The sequence below is a fragment of the Colias eurytheme genome, chromosome 19, assembly GCF_061535395.1.
Source record: "Colias eurytheme isolate Ceu_HAF_F1 chromosome 19, ilColEury1 Martin Lab GWU primary, whole genome shotgun sequence".
In the NCBI taxonomy this organism is placed as follows: Eukaryota; Metazoa; Arthropoda; class Insecta; order Lepidoptera; family Pieridae; genus Colias; species Colias eurytheme.
In genome coordinates, this window is record NC_142998.1 from 1,340,666 (window position 1) to 1,358,190 (window position 17,525).

The 17,525-nt window shown below is 34.4% G+C and overlaps 2 protein-coding genes across 2 annotated transcripts; one reads left to right on the forward strand and one right to left on the reverse strand.

The window, feature by feature from the left end:
• Positions 1 to 5,087: 5,087 nt before the first annotated feature.
• LOC149899953 (uncharacterized) lies at positions 5,088 to 6,515 on the reverse strand. The gene is made up of 3 exons (XM_090113021.1): positions 6,427 to 6,515; positions 5,735 to 5,864; positions 5,088 to 5,189 (listed from the first exon to the last, which is right to left on the reverse strand). The coding sequence occupies exons 1-3, from the start codon at positions 6,513 to 6,515 to the stop codon at positions 5,088 to 5,090; spliced, it is 321 nt and encodes a 106-aa protein (XP_089969147.1).
• Positions 6,516 to 7,165: 650 nt separating this feature from the next.
• Positions 7,166 to 15,765, forward strand: Ras85D (GTPase ras-like protein 1). Its single transcript, XM_090113355.1, has 2 exons — positions 7,166 to 7,783; positions 15,263 to 15,765. Exons 1-2 carry the CDS (start codon positions 7,388 to 7,390, stop codon positions 15,440 to 15,442), a joined length of 576 nt encoding a protein of 191 aa, XP_089969481.1. The 5' UTR covers positions 7,166 to 7,387; the 3' UTR covers positions 15,443 to 15,765.
• Positions 15,766 to 17,525: the final 1,760 nt, after the last annotated feature.

The following is a 17,525-nucleotide window of genomic DNA, read 5'->3' on the forward strand; positions in this document are numbered from 1 at the left end:
GACTTTGATAAATGAAGGATATTATTTCGAAACTTTCAAATATATATGCAAATTAATTTATAGTTTCACGTAACTAGTTATTATTATTATTAATAAAATTATTTATTACCATTCATTTCACATCAACAAATATCTTGTTTTTAAACATTTTAAATCGATTTTTTTTTATATAGTTGAACAAACATATTGGTACTTATTATTATTTATTTAAATTAATTCTATAAACAAGATAATATTTGTAGGTAGTACCAGTTTACTTCATACCTGCTCGCCCCGGTACACATATATTAATTATTATTATAATATTATATATTATATTATTATGTTTCTCTGCATAATACACGGGTATCACCAGAAGGAAGATACCCGGTCCTTTGTTATTATTTTTTTCATTTTATCAGGTTATTGAAAAAGCTAGTTCAAATTCTATCTTTATTTATTTAGCGATTGTTCATGATGAATTAAAAAACAATAAAAATTGTAATACCATCCAACATTATCCATGCCGTATACAGTAGATGACACTTTATACTCGAATTATTTTATTTTTATTTAAAACTAATATTCTTGATACTTTAGATGTCAGGATGTTAAAGATATCACCAAAATTTCATACATTTATTTCAGTACAAAGAATTAAATTAATTTAATTACGCGCTAAAAAGTTTGAGACTGTTGCCTAAACTGTAATATCTATAGGCTATGCTATAGGTATAAATAAAACTCAAGGGTGATTGACTGACTGACTGACTGACTGACATAGTGATCTATCAACGCACAGTCCAAATCACTGGACGGATCGGGCTGAAATTCGGCTTGCAGGTAGATGATAGGACGTAGACATCCGCTAAGGATTTCGATCAATTCTATCCCCAAGGGGATAAAATAGGGAATGATTGAATTTGTATCATGAAAATTTATCTTTTCCACGCAGGCGAAGCTGTAGGTAAGAGCTAGTTGTAATACATAAAATAAAGAGATTCAGAAGTGATTCCTTCCTTGCCTTATTTCACTTTGTGCCCATTATTTACGTTTAAATATTTACTAATATAGTTTTTTCTTCTCAAATCTTCATTATTATAAGTACCTTACTTTTAATCTACCCAACATACGATTAAATTGTAGGTATGGCCTTTTATTTGTTACCTGTGTGCCTCTTGCTAATGTCTGATATATTTACTCTACAGTTGTCTGAAAATTTCACAAACCGAGCTACTCAAAGTTATTTAGTTTCCACTTTCCCCCAGTTTTAGTATGATTTAATTAAAAACAATAATCAAGTTAATCAACCTATCATAGTAGTAATTACATTTAATGAATTATAATTAATACACGAATATTATTGATACATAACAATTTCTACGATCAAAATTATATTACGGCGGTATGTTTAGTGAAGTAATCTAGGCAACATAGGTATATATTGTTATTTGTTCTACTAAACTAAGTTTCACAAATAAGTACTGGGTAATAATAATATAATGAATCTGCTAATCTATAAAAAAATAATTACTCATAATTATATTATATCCAAAATAAATTTCTCTAAACCTTTGAGAAATAAGGACATTCTACTATTTAAAAAAAGCTGTGAAAAATATTAAAAAATTGACGGATCGCGATGCGATGACGTCACATATTATAGACGAGTTCAATTTACATAAGTCCTGGAAATTCGCTAAAAAACAATATTATGTCGTTGGCTTATTTTCACGTAGACAATGCGTTTCGTGCAATTAACTTTGAACAGAGTAAACATCCTACATACAATGTAATACATTGTAATAAACGCATTATTGACTTAATATTTACATTCAAAAGTTTGTACCTATTAGTAACTAGGTTTCCGCCCGCGGCTTCGCCCGCGCAGTCAAAGTTACCGCATAGTTCCCGTTCCCGTGGGATTCCCGGGATTGCGTCATTTTCCCGAGATAAAAAGTAGCCTATGTCCTTTCTCGGGTATCAAAATATCTCCATACCAAATTTCATGAAAATTGGTTCAGTAGTTTAGGCGTGATTGAGTAACAGACAGACAGACAGAGTTACTTTCGCATTTATAAAATTAGTATGGATTATTTTTGTAAAAGAAAAATAAGAGTCAGAAAATCGATGTATATTGCTTTCCTAAAGTTGGTGATGTTAATTATTATCTATTCGTCGTAGGCACGCAAGCACATAAACGAAACTGTCCTTTTAGATTCGTCTCATAGATTCATATCAATACTCATATTATAAAGCTGTAGAGTTTGTTTGAACGCACTAATCTCAGGAACAACGGTTACTTGAATTGAATTGAATTTAAGAATATTTCTGTGTTAGATAGTCCATTTATCGAGGAAGGCTATAATATAAGCTATAGATAATAGGTATAATATCATCTCGCTAGGAATAATAGGCGCAGAGAAATGCGGGTAAAACCGTGGGGCACAGCTAATTGGTTATAACCCTTGAACATTTACTATACCAATGTAGCATTTATAATTAAAATGCATCCACATAGTTCCACTAAAAATAGCCTGACACAACCAAGTATTCCATAACTGTATATTGCAAATTTCTAGCTAAAAACCAAACACACGTGGTACAAACTTCGCAATACCTTTGCTGCACATTGTTGAAGCGTCAGGTTGTCGATGCAGTTCGAAGTTTTCCGAAGGTATGTAATTTTATGTAGGTTTATTACACGTGTAGGCGATCGTAATTATTAAAGATGATACAGATTGTTCATTGTAAACATGGTACCTATGAGTTACCTAATTTTTTCATCAAATGAATTTTGTATTGTTTCATCGAATGAATTACCTGCTATGTATCTATATATACAAATCTCGTGTCACAATGTTTGTCCTCAATGGACTCCTAAACCACTTAACCGATTATAATAAAATTCGCACACCATGTGCAGTTCGATACAACTTGAGAGATAGGATAGTTTAAACATGTAGTTACCACGGGCGAAGCCGGGGCGGACCGCTAGTTGTTTTGTAAAAAGGACTTGTTTAGTAATTAACGTTTATTACAACAAATATATCTGTCAATATTCATTAAAGAGTCATTGTCACCCAATTTAAATAATATCAGTGACTAGCTGCTCCCCGCGTTTTCACCCGCGTTGCACCGCTCCTGTTGGTCTTAGCGTGATGTTATGTAGCCTTTAGCCTTCCTCGATAAATGGGCTATCTAACACCGAAATAATTTTTCAAATCGGACTTGTAGTTTCTGAGATTAGCGCGTTCAAACAAACAAACATACAAACGAACAAACTCTTCAGCTTTATTGGCATGATAAACTTTATCTAAATTTTTCACTTAAATACAAGTATGTCCAAAGTTCACATGCTTCTCTCATCAATTATCCGCTTATAAGATACTCTTGAAGATAAGATGAAAATGCAAATCATTTTATGTATAAAAGATATCCCACTTCAAACAAATAGCACTACCGCCATACAATAATGTAATATTATGCTTGTTAAAAACAGTTTAACTTTAATTAGGTATATTAGATGAGTCCAAAGTCCACAGCCCTCTTAACTAATTAAATATAATAAAGTGCTCGAACTTAATGCTCGAAGATAAATCGAAAATGCAATTCATTCTATGTAGAATATAATCTTAATATAATACTAGCGGTCCGCCCCGGCTTCGCCCGTGGTCCCTACATGTTTAAACTATCCTCAAGTTGGATCGAACTACACATGGTGTGCGAATTTTATTATAAACGGTTAATTGGTTTAGGAGTCCATTGAGGACAAACATTGTGACACGAGATTTATATATGTCACGGCTAAAGGTAGGTGAGAACATAAACTTAAGATTAGCCGGCTAAACTTAGGTTTATTTTCGACGAGGTGTTAATGTTAGTTTGTTCTATCTTTAGCCGGCTAAACTTAAGTGTAACCGCAGGCCCGTGGCTAAAAATGTCGGGGTGGGTAGATTTGGTTAGCGCCGGGCCGGTGGAGGGCTTGAGGGGCCCGCACAGTGCCAGAAAACACTCGCCCTGTTCCTTACATGTATTATAGTAACCAAATCTACCCACCCCGACTCAGGGCAGAAAGCTGGTGGCTAGGTTAGGTTAGGTTAGAACTCTTAAGACCCGCACGAGCCGAGCGAGCGCAGCGAGCGTGCTGCGGCAGCAGCCGGCGAAGTGCCAGAAAACACTCGCCCTGTTCCTTACATGTATTATAGTAACCAAATCTACCCACCCCGACATTTTTAGCCACGGGCCTGCGGTTACACTTAAGTTTAGCCGGCTAAAGATAGAACAAACTAACATTAACACCTCGTCGAAAATAAACCTAAGTTTAGCCGGCTAATCTTAAGTTTATGTTCTCACCTACCTTTAGCCGTAACATATATATTAAGATAATATTATGTAGGTATAACATTTCCGTGCTCAGGAAATGAAATCATCAATGTTACTGTCACGTTATACGTGAATGTGTCACGTTCTTGGTCACGTTATGGTCACGTTATTTCGACTTTCTTGCTAATTTCCTTCACTACATAGTATAAAAAGTCGCTTTCTCTGTCCCTATGTCTTTTTGTATGCTTAAATCTTAAATATACACAATGGATTTTGTTGCATTTTTTAATAGATAGAGTGATTTAAGAGGAAGAAATTAGTACATAATTTATTAGGTTTCAGAGAAAGTGGGCGAAGCCGTGGGCGGTAGCCGGTAAGCTCTACTAGCTTACCGCCCGCCTTAAAAATATGTGAAATATTGTTGTGTAAATGAAAATGATTTTTACTAGTTCTACCATGATAGGCTCTATCCCATGTTTTCTACCGTCAACAAAATGCAACAAAACCACGGACCAAAAAATTCATCCGAATAAATAAAAAGATGTGGCCTCAGTGAGCTTTGAGCACTGGCTTTGAGTCTTTTCCAGTCTGCAAACCTCATCAAAATCGATACACATAGTGGTACCACTATATATTTTATAAACATTCTCCTTTTGTTGGTTGTGCAAGCATCAATATCCACTATCTAATAATAATTACGCATGCTAATTATTACAGTAAGTACCTACAAAAAAATAGGAACTGATAGAGAAAATAAAACACCAAATATTTTAAAAAATTTATTAAGGATCAGGCGGTGCATACGACAGCCCGATATTCTTCAATTCGCAGTCCTCTTGCAAAAAGTCCTTTATGAGTAATTTCTTCAGAGCAGTTCGTCGCACCTACAAAATATATCTACATAATATAATTTACTAATTACTTGTATACTCAAAGGTCTAGACATCAAATGTGGTGACTTCAGTTCTCAATCGTAAAATGTATAATTTTCAAAGCAAATATAAGAGATATACTAAGGATATATAGATTCTACATAAAGTCGATATACATCAAACTAAATTTTTTTATTTCTTTACAGAAACTTCTTAAATCAGAAATTTATATTTTACAAAAAAGTAATATGAACGACTAGCTGTTCCCCGCGGTTTCACCCGCATTGTTCCGCTCCTGTTGGTCTTAGCGTAGCGTTAAGTAGACTATATAGCCTTCCTCGATAAAATGGGCTATCTATCACTAATCACCGTAATATTTTTTCAAATCAGACCAGTAGTTCCTGACATTAGCCCGTTAAAACAAATATTTATATATATAATATATATATAGTTATAATATCAGTATATAGATTGGTATATAGGTAATCCTGACCCCTTATATAGGCTTTAATAATATACCATGGGCAAAGCCGGGACAGATCGCTAGTAGTATTTACCGCAAGTGTCTGCATCTTAGCCTGCCGCAGTTCTTCTCGTATGAACATCATTTCTGGACGCAAGTCGCGATGGGCTTTTGGATCCATGTCAACTTTTAGCTTTGGGTCTATGTTGGCCAGTTGTTGATCGCTGGTTGAAGGGAATTAAAATTATAAGTACATAATACATATGCGATGGCCAAATATTATGTTGAACACTAACTAACAATAAAAAGGAACAAGTTTTTTCATTTATGCAATTTTCCTCTTTTATTCGGTACAATTTTTACCCGACTGCCAAAGAAGGAGGGTAATGTTTTTCGAGTGTATGTAAGTATGTATGTATGTCTTTTCCTTTGTGACCACCTGTAGCCTAAACGGCTTGATGGATTTTGATGTATGAGGTATCGTTAGATTTGTCTTGATTACGGGAGTGTCATAGGATACATTTTATCCTAAAAGTCCCACGGGATAAAGACATAATAATATTTTTTCTAAATTTCCCTTTAAAAAAATATGTATGCGGTATCATTAGATTCATTTCAATCACTCTTTTTTTAGTGTGCAGTCGGGTATTTTGTTTTTTTAATAATTTACTTGTTATCTTTATATTATTTGTGACTGATACGCTGATACACATATTCAATAGATTATTTCGATTATTTTATCACTATTTATCTAATAAGATGCAATTTACTAAGCAATTTACATACAAATTCGCTCCGACATCAGCTTCCAAAATTCCCGCCTCTTCCAAACTTTCCGGTTCGGCATCATCATCGTCATTTTTATCTGAAGACATGCTGATGCTAATTAATTATAATTATTTAATATTAAACTATCCAGTATCTTTCTACAATTAGCTAATATAATTATATCAAAATTGAAAATATAAAACAATTTCTATTGATAATTTTATGTTTGACAATGTAATGTAGTCCAGTAGTCCTGTGAGTAGTCTACACTGTCCAATGACGGTCCATTTAAAAAATTAAAAATTATTTAAATTCATGTTAAATTCCGAAAATTATTTTATGTTTATAAATATTACCAACTTCCGCATCTAATCCAATACATCGTAATTAGTTTAACAATTAAACCTTTATCAAGAGCTATGCTTTTTATGTACAATTAAAAATGCATTTTATTTTTAATGCCATCTTTAATTTTCCTTTGAATACTAAAAGTTTGTTATCACGACATCTTGTGTTCTACTTCGGAACTAGGTGGTTGGATTTTATTTATAGATTAAAAATTTTCATGAACAACTGGATCCCCAAAAATAATATTCATAACATAAATCTATTTATAGATATTATAATTTGCCTGAAACAGATTTGTCTTTAAGAATTTTAAAAGATGTTCCAAAAATAAAAATAAAAATACTGTACTATTCATCTTTGCAATGTCATACGGAACATAACAGTACTTTTATTTAATCTGTGATAAAGGGTGAGTGAACTGCCTCATTGTTATTTATTGCATTTGACTCTAATAATACATTAATTAGCCGTTTTACGGGTACAGTGAGTGCAATAACATACATAACAGGTCGTGACAGCCATGCAGATGTGAGTAATATCAGAGGTGTGGCGCGTCGTTGTGGGGCGTTTTGATATATCTTAGTGCTGTGACGTTTGGTGTTAAGAAAAAATATTCCTATCTCGCCACAAGATGACCGAGTATAAATTGGTAGTGGTGGGCGCTGGCGGCGTCGGTAAATCAGCTTTGACAATACAGCTGATACAAAACCACTTCGTGGACGAGTACGATCCCACTATCGAGGATTCGTATAGGAAGCAGGTTGTGATCGACGGGGAGACGTGTCTCCTCGATATTTTGGACACGGCAGGTCAAGAGGAATACTCCGCGATGAGGGACCAATACATGCGAACGGGGGAAGGATTTTTACTGGTGTTTGCAGTGAACAGTGCTAAGAGTTTCGAAGATATAGGCTCGTATAGAGAACAAATAAAACGTGTGAAGGACGCGGAAGAAGTGCCAATGGTATTAGTTGGTAACAAGTGTGATTTGCAAGCATGGGCTGTGGATATGGCGCAAGCAAGAGAGGTATGTATAGTTCATTTATTACTTCATTTTTTTTTTTTTTTTTTTTTTTTTTTATCTTTTTTTTGCTGCGATCTGTCTCCATCATAATTGGGACAATAAGCGGCATGTTGGACATATCATTATTGGCATGCACGGTATGTGACCTTTGTCACATCCTCATTATAACAGTGTGGTCACTGTGGGCGGACCAAATCTTGAGGTATTTTTCGTTTCAGTCGTCGTGCTTGATGATCTTCACCCATAAGTGTCTGGGCGAGAATATTAGGGTGGTGCGCTAAGCGGTCTTTATATGACTTGGTGTAGCGTTGGATCTCTTGTTTCACAGTAGGGATTCTTAGGTCATTGTGAAGGAGCTCGTTGGGTATGTACCACGGAGAGCTTGTCATTATTCTTAGTATCTTGTTTTGAAATCTTTGTAGTATCTCAATATTGGAATTAGCCGCGGTTCCCCAAAGTTGGATCCCATATGTCCATATGGGTTTTAGGATAGCCTTATATACTAGTATTTTGTTCTCAAGGGACAGTTGGGACTTTCCACCGATGAGCCAGTGCAGTTTTCTAGCCTGTAGCCCAAGTTGTTTTCTTTTAGTGAAGATGTGTTTTTGCCAGGTTAATCTCTTGTCAAGGTGGATTCCGAGGTATTTCACATGATCAGCTTGAGGAATTACAATGTCGTTTAATTTTACTGCGGGACATAAGCCTCTTCTCAAAGTGAACGTGACGTTTACAGATTTTGTTTCATTTGCCTTCATACGCCATTTCTTGAGCCATTGGGAGATTTCATTAAGTGCCTTTTGAAGTATCTCTGAGGCTATTACTGGGTCACTATGCGTTGCTAAGATAGCGGTGTCGTCAGCAAATGTACCTGTGATGACTGTTGTGGGTGTCGGTATATCGGCAGTAAAGAGCAGGTATAGTACAGGTCCCAACACGCTGCCCTGAGGGACTCCCGCCTTTATAGGACACAGCTCGGACAACGCTTCTCCTTCCCGGACAATGAAGTGTCTTCTTTCCAAGAATGATTTTATAAGGTCATATAGGTCATTTGGTAGTGAGGATTTAGCTTTATAGAGTAGGCCTTCGTGCCATACACGGTCAAATGCCTGGGATATGTCCAAGAAAGCACCAGAGCAGTACGTTTTTGTTTCCAAGGACTCCATAATTTTTTTCGTGAGCCTATGTACCTGATCAACAGTGGCATGTTTGCTGCGGAACCCGAACTGGTGATCTGGTATTAATTTCTTTTCCGCGAGTATGGGTAGCAGGCGTGTCAGTAGGAGTGACTCATATATTTTGGAAACCATCGGTAGAAGGCTTATGGGCCTATATGACTTCGCCTCTTCAGGTTTTTTGTTTGGCTTAAGCAACATAATAATCATCCCGACTTTCCATTGATCAGGGAAGAATCGTAGCCTCGTTATGGCATTGAAAAGAGACGTTAGGTAGATCATTCCCGATTCAGGCAGCTCTTTTAATAAACGATTGGTGATGAGATCGTAACCAGGTGATTTTTTTGGGTTAGAGCACTTTATAGTATTGCTGATCTCCTTTTTTGAGAATTTGGGCGGGGGGTTTTCCGTATCCACATCTGTGCCCAGAAGGTTGTTGACAACTTCGAGGTGATCTAATGGGCCTTCATATGGGTGAGGAGAGAAAACGTTCGTCAGATGATTCGAGAAGCACTTAGCCTTCTCTTGGTCTGTTCGGGCCCAAGTTTCATCTGTTTTTCTAATGGGGGGTGATATTCTGACAGGTCGTTTGAGTTTTCTGGTGGCCTTCCACAAGGAGTAGTCTGAGGAAGCGGTGGAGTCCAGTCCCGATAGGTAATTACTAAATCTTACATTACGATCTAGATCTAGTGTATGCTTCAAGTCTCTGATGATGTGATTAAGCTGCTTTTTAGTATTGGGATTTCTAGTTTCTTGCCACTGTTTACGTAGTTTCCTTTTTAATGCTACCTTATGAAGTACGTGTCTGGGGACAAGGTTATCTGTCCTTGGAGGTTTCGATGGCGGGGTCGACGACCATGCTGCATCTTGTACACTACTATTGAAAAATTCCACTGCTTTTGTTATGTCATCTGCTGATTTTAAACGGATTTGATTAGTAAATGCCTTATCGACAAGTTCTCTAAAAAGTGGCCAGTTAGTGTTTTTATTGTGTAGTGTACATTTTTCTATTTGTGTTTCAGCGACAGTTTGAACATTTACTAGAATTGGGGAATGATCGGAGGACAGATCTAGGGAACCTTGACAGGTGATGTTGTTCTTGGGGATTCCTTTGGTGATGCAGAAGTCTATAAGATCCGGAATTTTATTTTTGTCAGATGGCCAATAGGTGGGTTGTCCAGTAGACACAACTTCCAGATTCTTGGCTTGGACGCATCTGAGAAGCTCTCGCCCTCTAGGTAGTATCAACCGGGAGCCCCAAAAAGTATGCTTTGCATTATAATCACCGCCCGCAATGAAACGGCGACCAAGCGTTTGAAAGTAGTCGTTAAATTCTGCTTCTTTTACAGTGTATCTTGGTGGTAGGTATAGTGCTGAAACCGTAATATCGCTGACCCAGTCACTTATTACTACACTTGTTGCTTGAATATAATTTTTTGAGTAAGAGCCCAGAAGGTAGTGTTTTAACTTCGATTTGATAAGAACAGCTGAACCACCATGGGCCTTGTTGTCTGGGTGGTCTGTGCGATATATAGTATAACCTGTTATTGTTAGGTAGCTCTTTGATGTGAAGTGAGTTTCGGAGATAAGCATTATATCTATGTGGTTCATTTTGAGAAATATTTTCAACTCTTCTGAGTGGTGTGACAAGCCGTTCGCATTCCATACGCCAATAATTAGTGCAGTGAATGTGTTTGGATATTGGCAATGACTTCGGTTAACGTTTTTGTCATAATGAGCATTTGGTTCATAAGAGTTGTTAATAGATCCCGTATACCGTTTAGATCGCCGTTAGTTCCAGCTTTGTTGTTTATGGTTGATTCATTATTATTTTCAATGTTAGGTTGTTGCGCACCTTTTGTGACAGAAGCGTAAGTTCTTTTGCTGTTAGAACTATGTAATTTTACATCGGGTTGATTTGTTCTTATGTCCATCATTCGTTTCCTTATAGGGTGTGGTGCAGGAAATTTAATTTTTTGCAGTTCTTGCTTTATTACTTCATTTGTATATATAAATATATATAAGAAGATAATATGTATCAAAGTTGCAGCCTCCATACTGAATTATAAACATAGCCATAGTAAATGTTGTTTACTATTTTACAAACATGAATGTCATGAATATTATTTTCCTTTATTTTGATGGCCATCATATCAAAGGTCTTAAGAGCTTATTTTTCTTTAATAATGTTATTTAAGATATTATAATAACAAAACTAAATGAAACGCTACTAATTTTTTATTGTATTTACACTTAAATATTTTCCTTAACCAATTACTATTTCCAATTTTAAAAACTAATAGCTGGCACAATAATAGACCAATAATTATTAAAATATTTTTTATTTGTGGAAGAGCATAGTTTTATACTTTAAAAATTACTGCATTCCAGATTACATATTCTATGAATTTTACTATTCCACACCATTTGTAGCCGCTATCTTGATTCAGTGGTAATATGCAAGTAGGGATGTAACGATACCGATACCGATACCGATATATCGGCCGATATATCGGCAAGCCGATATATCGGTATCGCCGATAATAATTCAACCGATACCGATATTTTTTTATTAAATTCTTTCTTTTCTTTTATGTTTTTGCATTGTATTCATTCATATTGTTTTATTTCTGTTTCTGTAATAGTGTTAAGGAAGAGCGGAACCTCCTGACACAAGCATTTTATTTGCTTACTAGGAGTGTTCCAATCACAAATTTGTTTATGTAAAGGAAAGAAATAAATAATTTAGAATTTTTTTAATTTTTAACGTGATAACGTTTTTAAAATCGTTTTAGTCGGGTGACATGTTCATAAACTTGTGTCACACCAAAACCTCACGAACGCGATCGCAGGTATAACGAGAGAGAGACGGACCGATCTCCCGTTTCATCTCGAGCGCTGCCACTGCATTATGTTATCACGTAAACATCTCGATCGTAAACCTACTTTACAAACAACCAATTTTTTTGATATCAAATAATTCAAACTTCCGCGCCCAATGAACGATGCGGGAGGCCGCCCGCGGAGGCCGTGCGCACTTTGTTTTCTGAAAAATCTCTACCAATTAATAGTAAACTTTTATTAGGTACTGATTGTATGTGTATTACTTAAAGTTTAACTGACTTCGTAAAATAATAATACTAAAATAAATGGTTTTGTTGTTTTTTGATTTGGCATTTTTATTTAAAAGAATACGATTAACAGTTGTCTCTGTTAAATGTTGGTAACTTTTTATGCATAATTCACTATTTATTTTTCTACCAACCCATCGATATCGGTATCGGTATCGGTATCGCCGATACATTACTACAAATATCGGTATCGGTATCGTATCGGCAAAATCATGTATCGTTACATCCCTATATGCAAGCATAGATACTAGATACTAGGCAGTCCTGAGTTCTGTTCTGTGTGACAACTAACAAAACAAATGTAGTTCCTCCAGCAAAATACAGAAGCCTAATTAAGAAAGAAAGAAAGAAATAATTTATTGTCTTCAACTCCACCACACCACAAATACACTGGTTACAAACAATAAAACAAACTATAAATAATCACTATACATTTAGTGAATTGCAGCTCATTAGTCGACGACAAAAGGAGTTGTCTCAGCTAATAGTTGTGCAAGAGTCAGAGCCCTTACACAACACTGGTTTTCAGCAACCCCTTGCGACGTGGAGTACACAGTACACTTACAATAAATTAATTAATAATAAATAGAAATTAATTGAGAATAAGTATTAAAAAAATTAAAGACTACATACACAAACAATGACTACTAATTACTTACCTGTCCTTAAAAAATTGATCAATTTAAACTGATATATTGGGTGTCCCATTGAGCACTTAAATAAGTTTAATGAAATATGTAAATAAGAGAAAATTCACAAAAAATCATATTCTTCTAAACTATGAAAGGTGATTCTGGTAGCTGAAGGTGTGTTCTACCTCTGGGTCCTGGTACAGTCTTTCCTGGGAAGATATGTCAATCCTCTTATTTTTCTTCTCTTCTCTCATCTCTTGCCTTATAGATAAGTAGCATATTTTTATCTTAATATATATAAATCTCGTGTCACAATGTTTGTCCTCAATGGACTCCTAAACCACTTAACCGATTATAATAAAATTCGCACACCATGTGCAGTTCGATCCAACTTGAGATAGGATAGTTTAAACATGTAGGTACCATGGGCGAAGCCGGGGCAGACCGCTAGTAATAATATAGATATTATCTGATGAGGCAGGTTTTAAATTCCTATAATACTTGTGTCATTGGATTTGGTATATAATTATTATGTTTTTGATATTGGTCTAACAATCAAAGGTCTAAATTGCTAAACAAATTAGAATAAAATTTGACTAAAGAGTAAGCTATAGTACTTATACACCCTGCCTTTTAAGCCAGAGGTTGTGGGTTCCATTCCCACCCAGGGCAAATATTTGTGTGATGAACATAAATGTTTGCTCTGTGTCTGGGTGTTAATTATCTACTATATAATATGTATTTATTTAGAACTAGAGGTCCGCCCCGGCTTCGCCCGTGGTACATATTTCGCAATAAAAGGTAGCCTATGTCCTTTCTCGGGTATCAAAATATCCCCATACCAAATTTCATGCAAATTAGTTCAGTAGTTTAGGGGTGATTGAGTAACAGACAGACAGACAGTGTTACTTTCGCATTTATAATATTAGTATGGATTATATATGTATGTTTATCAGCCATTTGGTTTCCATAACACAAGCGATAGCTTAGTATGGGATCAGATCGTGCCGTGTGTGAAAATTGTCTTGAAATATTTATTTATCTTAATTAGGCACTATCACAACAATCAAATTAGATTGGAAGTAGATATAAAAAAGAAAATAAACTCTGAACTACATTCCAGAGGATGCTTAGACAAAATGCTTAGATAGCGGGTGCCTTAAAAAAAATACCATCAAATTAACAAAGAATTCTCAAATTGTAATTCGTTTAAGGGCCGATTTTTCAATGCTTGGTTAAAACTTATCCGTCCAATAAAGTATTACACGATAATATTAAAATGTCACGTAAACTGTCAATTATGGGCAATTAGAATACATTTTTAAAATGGTAGTTTTATACATTATTCGACAAATAAGTTTTATCCAAGGATTGAAAAATCGGCCCTTAACAAAGTATTTAACCATACAATGGCTCATAATTCCTGATTAATATTAAACTGTGACTCATGATTCATACAGTTACATCTGCTGTGAATCATTCTAATCTTAATTCAACTTAAAGAATATTTTGTTGCAAGAACAATCATCATTATCGTTTGTTTCACAGATAAGGGATAACATTGTTTACTGTAATTATTGTATTACTAGCGGTCCGCCCCGGCTTCACCCGTGCTTACATATTTACGTTTTCTCTACATAAGAACCATCCACGTACTTCAAGGAATATAATAAAAAAAGAATTATCGAAATCGGTTCAGCCGTTCTCAAGTTATGCGCTTACCAACACATTTTGGGATTCATTTTTATATTATAGAAGATTAGTGAATAATTATCATCTGTGTCAAATAAAGACAATTTGAATTTGGATTTTGAATTTGTGATTGGATGATTTTTCAACTTGTTGGTCTATGAGCAAAATAATTTAATCATATGCATAAACTTTGGACTCATTGATTTTCGGCTATTTGTAAGTTGTTAGCTGTCACTACTTTAATGAATTGAGGCTGGAGACCTTGTTTAATCTAAAATCTTTACCTTTATATAATTCTATATAAAGGTTAGTATTCACTAAAGCATGTAAAGTCATCAAGTTAGTTTTGGTCTGTGATGTTGATCCTATTAATATTATAAATGTGAAAGTTTGTATGGATGTATGGATGTTTGTTACTCTTTCACGTAAAAACTACTGAACCGATTACAATGAAATTTAGCACACATATAGAGGGTAACTTGGATTAACACATAGGATAGGAGTATAGAATTATGAATAAAGAAATTATTGGTTTTATTGTTGCTATTTAAATTTCCATCCAGATTTATCCATTACTCAAATAAAGAGATACCTAATATTTTCATCAATTTAAACAGTTCATCAAGTCATTGATCATTCCTCTGTCTGATTTTGTTCATTACAAAAATATAATATTATGTATTTATTAAGTTAAAGCACATTTTTTTATTGTTTGTGTTGTTTTCAAATGATAAAATGATAATATAAACTTTTTTTATTTATAATGAATGTCCTTAACAATACCACCAAAAACAATAGGTAACAAACTATCCTGAATTAATTCATAAATTTAATCATTCAATTGGTACATTCCAGGTGGCGCGGAGTTACGGAGTGCCCTTCGTAGAAACGTCAGCCAAAACACGAATGGGCGTCGACGACGCATTCTACACGCTAGTCCGCGAAATTCGCAAAGACAAGGAGAGCCGCGGGAAAAAGTACAGGCGGGGTAACAAACTCGGCTCTAGGCGTACATTCAAGTGTACGTTACTCTAAATTAAGGCTTCTATCAGTAATTGTAATTTTGAACTGTGCAGGGCTTATTATACAGTGTGGTTTTCTATACGGATCGGATATACGGCTAATCGAACGACGACGGTCTACGCGTGAAAGGGAGAGAGCACTCTGTCACATACATTACCATAGACAAATGTTCCCTCCCTTTCGCACGGGTTGAGTTTGACGTTAATGCTTCGTTGACGGTATCGTGTGTTGCTACATGCCAATTTTACTATCTACACAATTTGCGAGTGATATTATGAAAATTAAAGATATTCATATCTAAGTGTGATGTTTGATGACAAACCAAAATAAAAATGAAGTGATTGTTATGAGCCACACAATTAAGATGTTAAAAGAAATGAATATGTCAGTACACTTTCTATGTCTATGGTTATAATGTTCAATGTTAATCCCTAGTTTAGTGTAGAGGTATAGCTGTATAGCTGACATATAAACTTTGGTATATATTTTTATTCCATAAGTGTCTCAGTATCGGATCAATTCATATTTTAAGATTCAGCATGTATGCCTTGGTCTTAGTAGGATAAGAATTAAGAATTAATTGTGGCAAGTGACATATTCTATTAACTGTTCCTACAAAGGTTTGTATTTCGTATGCCTTTTTGATAACGTTAACGATAACGTATTACCGTAAACGTGTTTAATATGTAGGTTTTTTATTCACTTCAACATTAAAATAATAAGAAACATTTATACAGTTTTCTTTTTTAATTTGCTATTTTTATATATTAATTTTAATGTTTGCTTGCATGAAAAATTGTAACCATATTCAGTGACAATAATACTTACCATAAATTTTGACGATTATTTCGAAGTTTTTTCTTTCACAACGCTTTTGTATTGTTGCAACTGCAGTGTATTGTGATAATAGTGCCATGAATATAGAATAAAAAAAAAAATCTAACATCACAATTTTTATAATCAAATACTTTTCTATGCATAGCCTAAGATAGCATACTATCATATAACAATATGACCTACTAATAAAAATAAAATGTAAGGAATCCAGGTGAAACTAATGCACCATGTTTAAATATGATGATATTCATTTAAAAATTTATCTATATGCACAAATAATTCAGCTTTTGCTTTTCTGATTTGATAACTCTACTTCTCATTTATAACGAAATATTCATTTTTATAGATACATTAATAAGACCGATAAAAACTACACTGTATATTAGTTCTACAAAATAATGATATGTATTAGTATGGTACTCTATAAAATTTATTTACTACTTACCGTCAAATTTTAATAATTATCAAATTTAAATAACTTTTTCCAAGTAATGTTCTGTGTTATACACATTGTAATGCGTGGGAGGTTGGCGTTGAATTTCTACAATAATTAATACGAAGATTAGCAGTTTTGCAAGCATTTTTATTGATAGTCTCAAAAAATATTAAAATTTTTGACAAGAACTGCTGCTCTAGATTATCTATGATTTGGATTTGACACTTTTATAATACGCCTTTACCTCCCACAAGCTATGAAGTTTGTAAATGCTATACATATTGTATTAGATATAACTATGAAATAAAATAAACGTATATGAATATTATTGAACGCGAATCGTTAAATACCTTTGCATTTTACGTTGAGAATTCGCATTCAAATTAACGAGAACAATTAAAATAACACACCGGCTTATTATTGGATCCAATAGGGATAGTGTTTACAGATATAAAATACTAATCATAATTAAAATATAGGTATCCTTCCACCCACTCAAAGCATCACAATAAAATTCGTGAAATGCAAGGGTTTTAACTTAAAGAGCGTTCATGCGTGTCGCAATTCGTATATTTTTTTTAGTCTATATCATTTGATATCATAACATTATTCTAACATTTGAATGACATTTGTGAGCGTTAGTAAAAACGCGCGAAAATTGTAAAAAAAAAAACTTATACAAGTCATACGGAATCTATTGTAAATGTTATATGTTACGTGCATTCCCGACATTAAAACCGAAAAGCGTATTTAACAACTGATAATATTCACACGACACGATTACAATAGGAAATGGGTTCGCAAGAATTTTTCCCATATTTT

Coding starts and splice junctions, on each gene's coding strand:
- LOC149899953 (XM_090113021.1), bottom strand. CDS start 6,515: ATGTCTTCAGATAAAAATGACGATGATGATGCCGAACCGGAAAGTTTG. Junction 5,865..6,426: donor GCTGATGTCGGAGCGAATTT/GTATGTAAATTG, acceptor CCCTTCAACCAG/CGATCAACAACTGGCCAACA. Junction 5,190..5,734: donor CTAAGATGCAGACACTTGCG/GTAAATACTACT, acceptor TATATTTTGTAG/GTGCGACGAACTGCTCTGAA.
- Ras85D (XM_090113355.1), top strand. CDS start 7,388: ATGACCGAGTATAAATTGGTAGTGGTGGGCGCTGGCGGCGTCGGTAAA. Junction 7,784..15,262: donor ATATGGCGCAAGCAAGAGAG/GTATGTATAGTT, acceptor GGTACATTCCAG/GTGGCGCGGAGTTACGGAGT.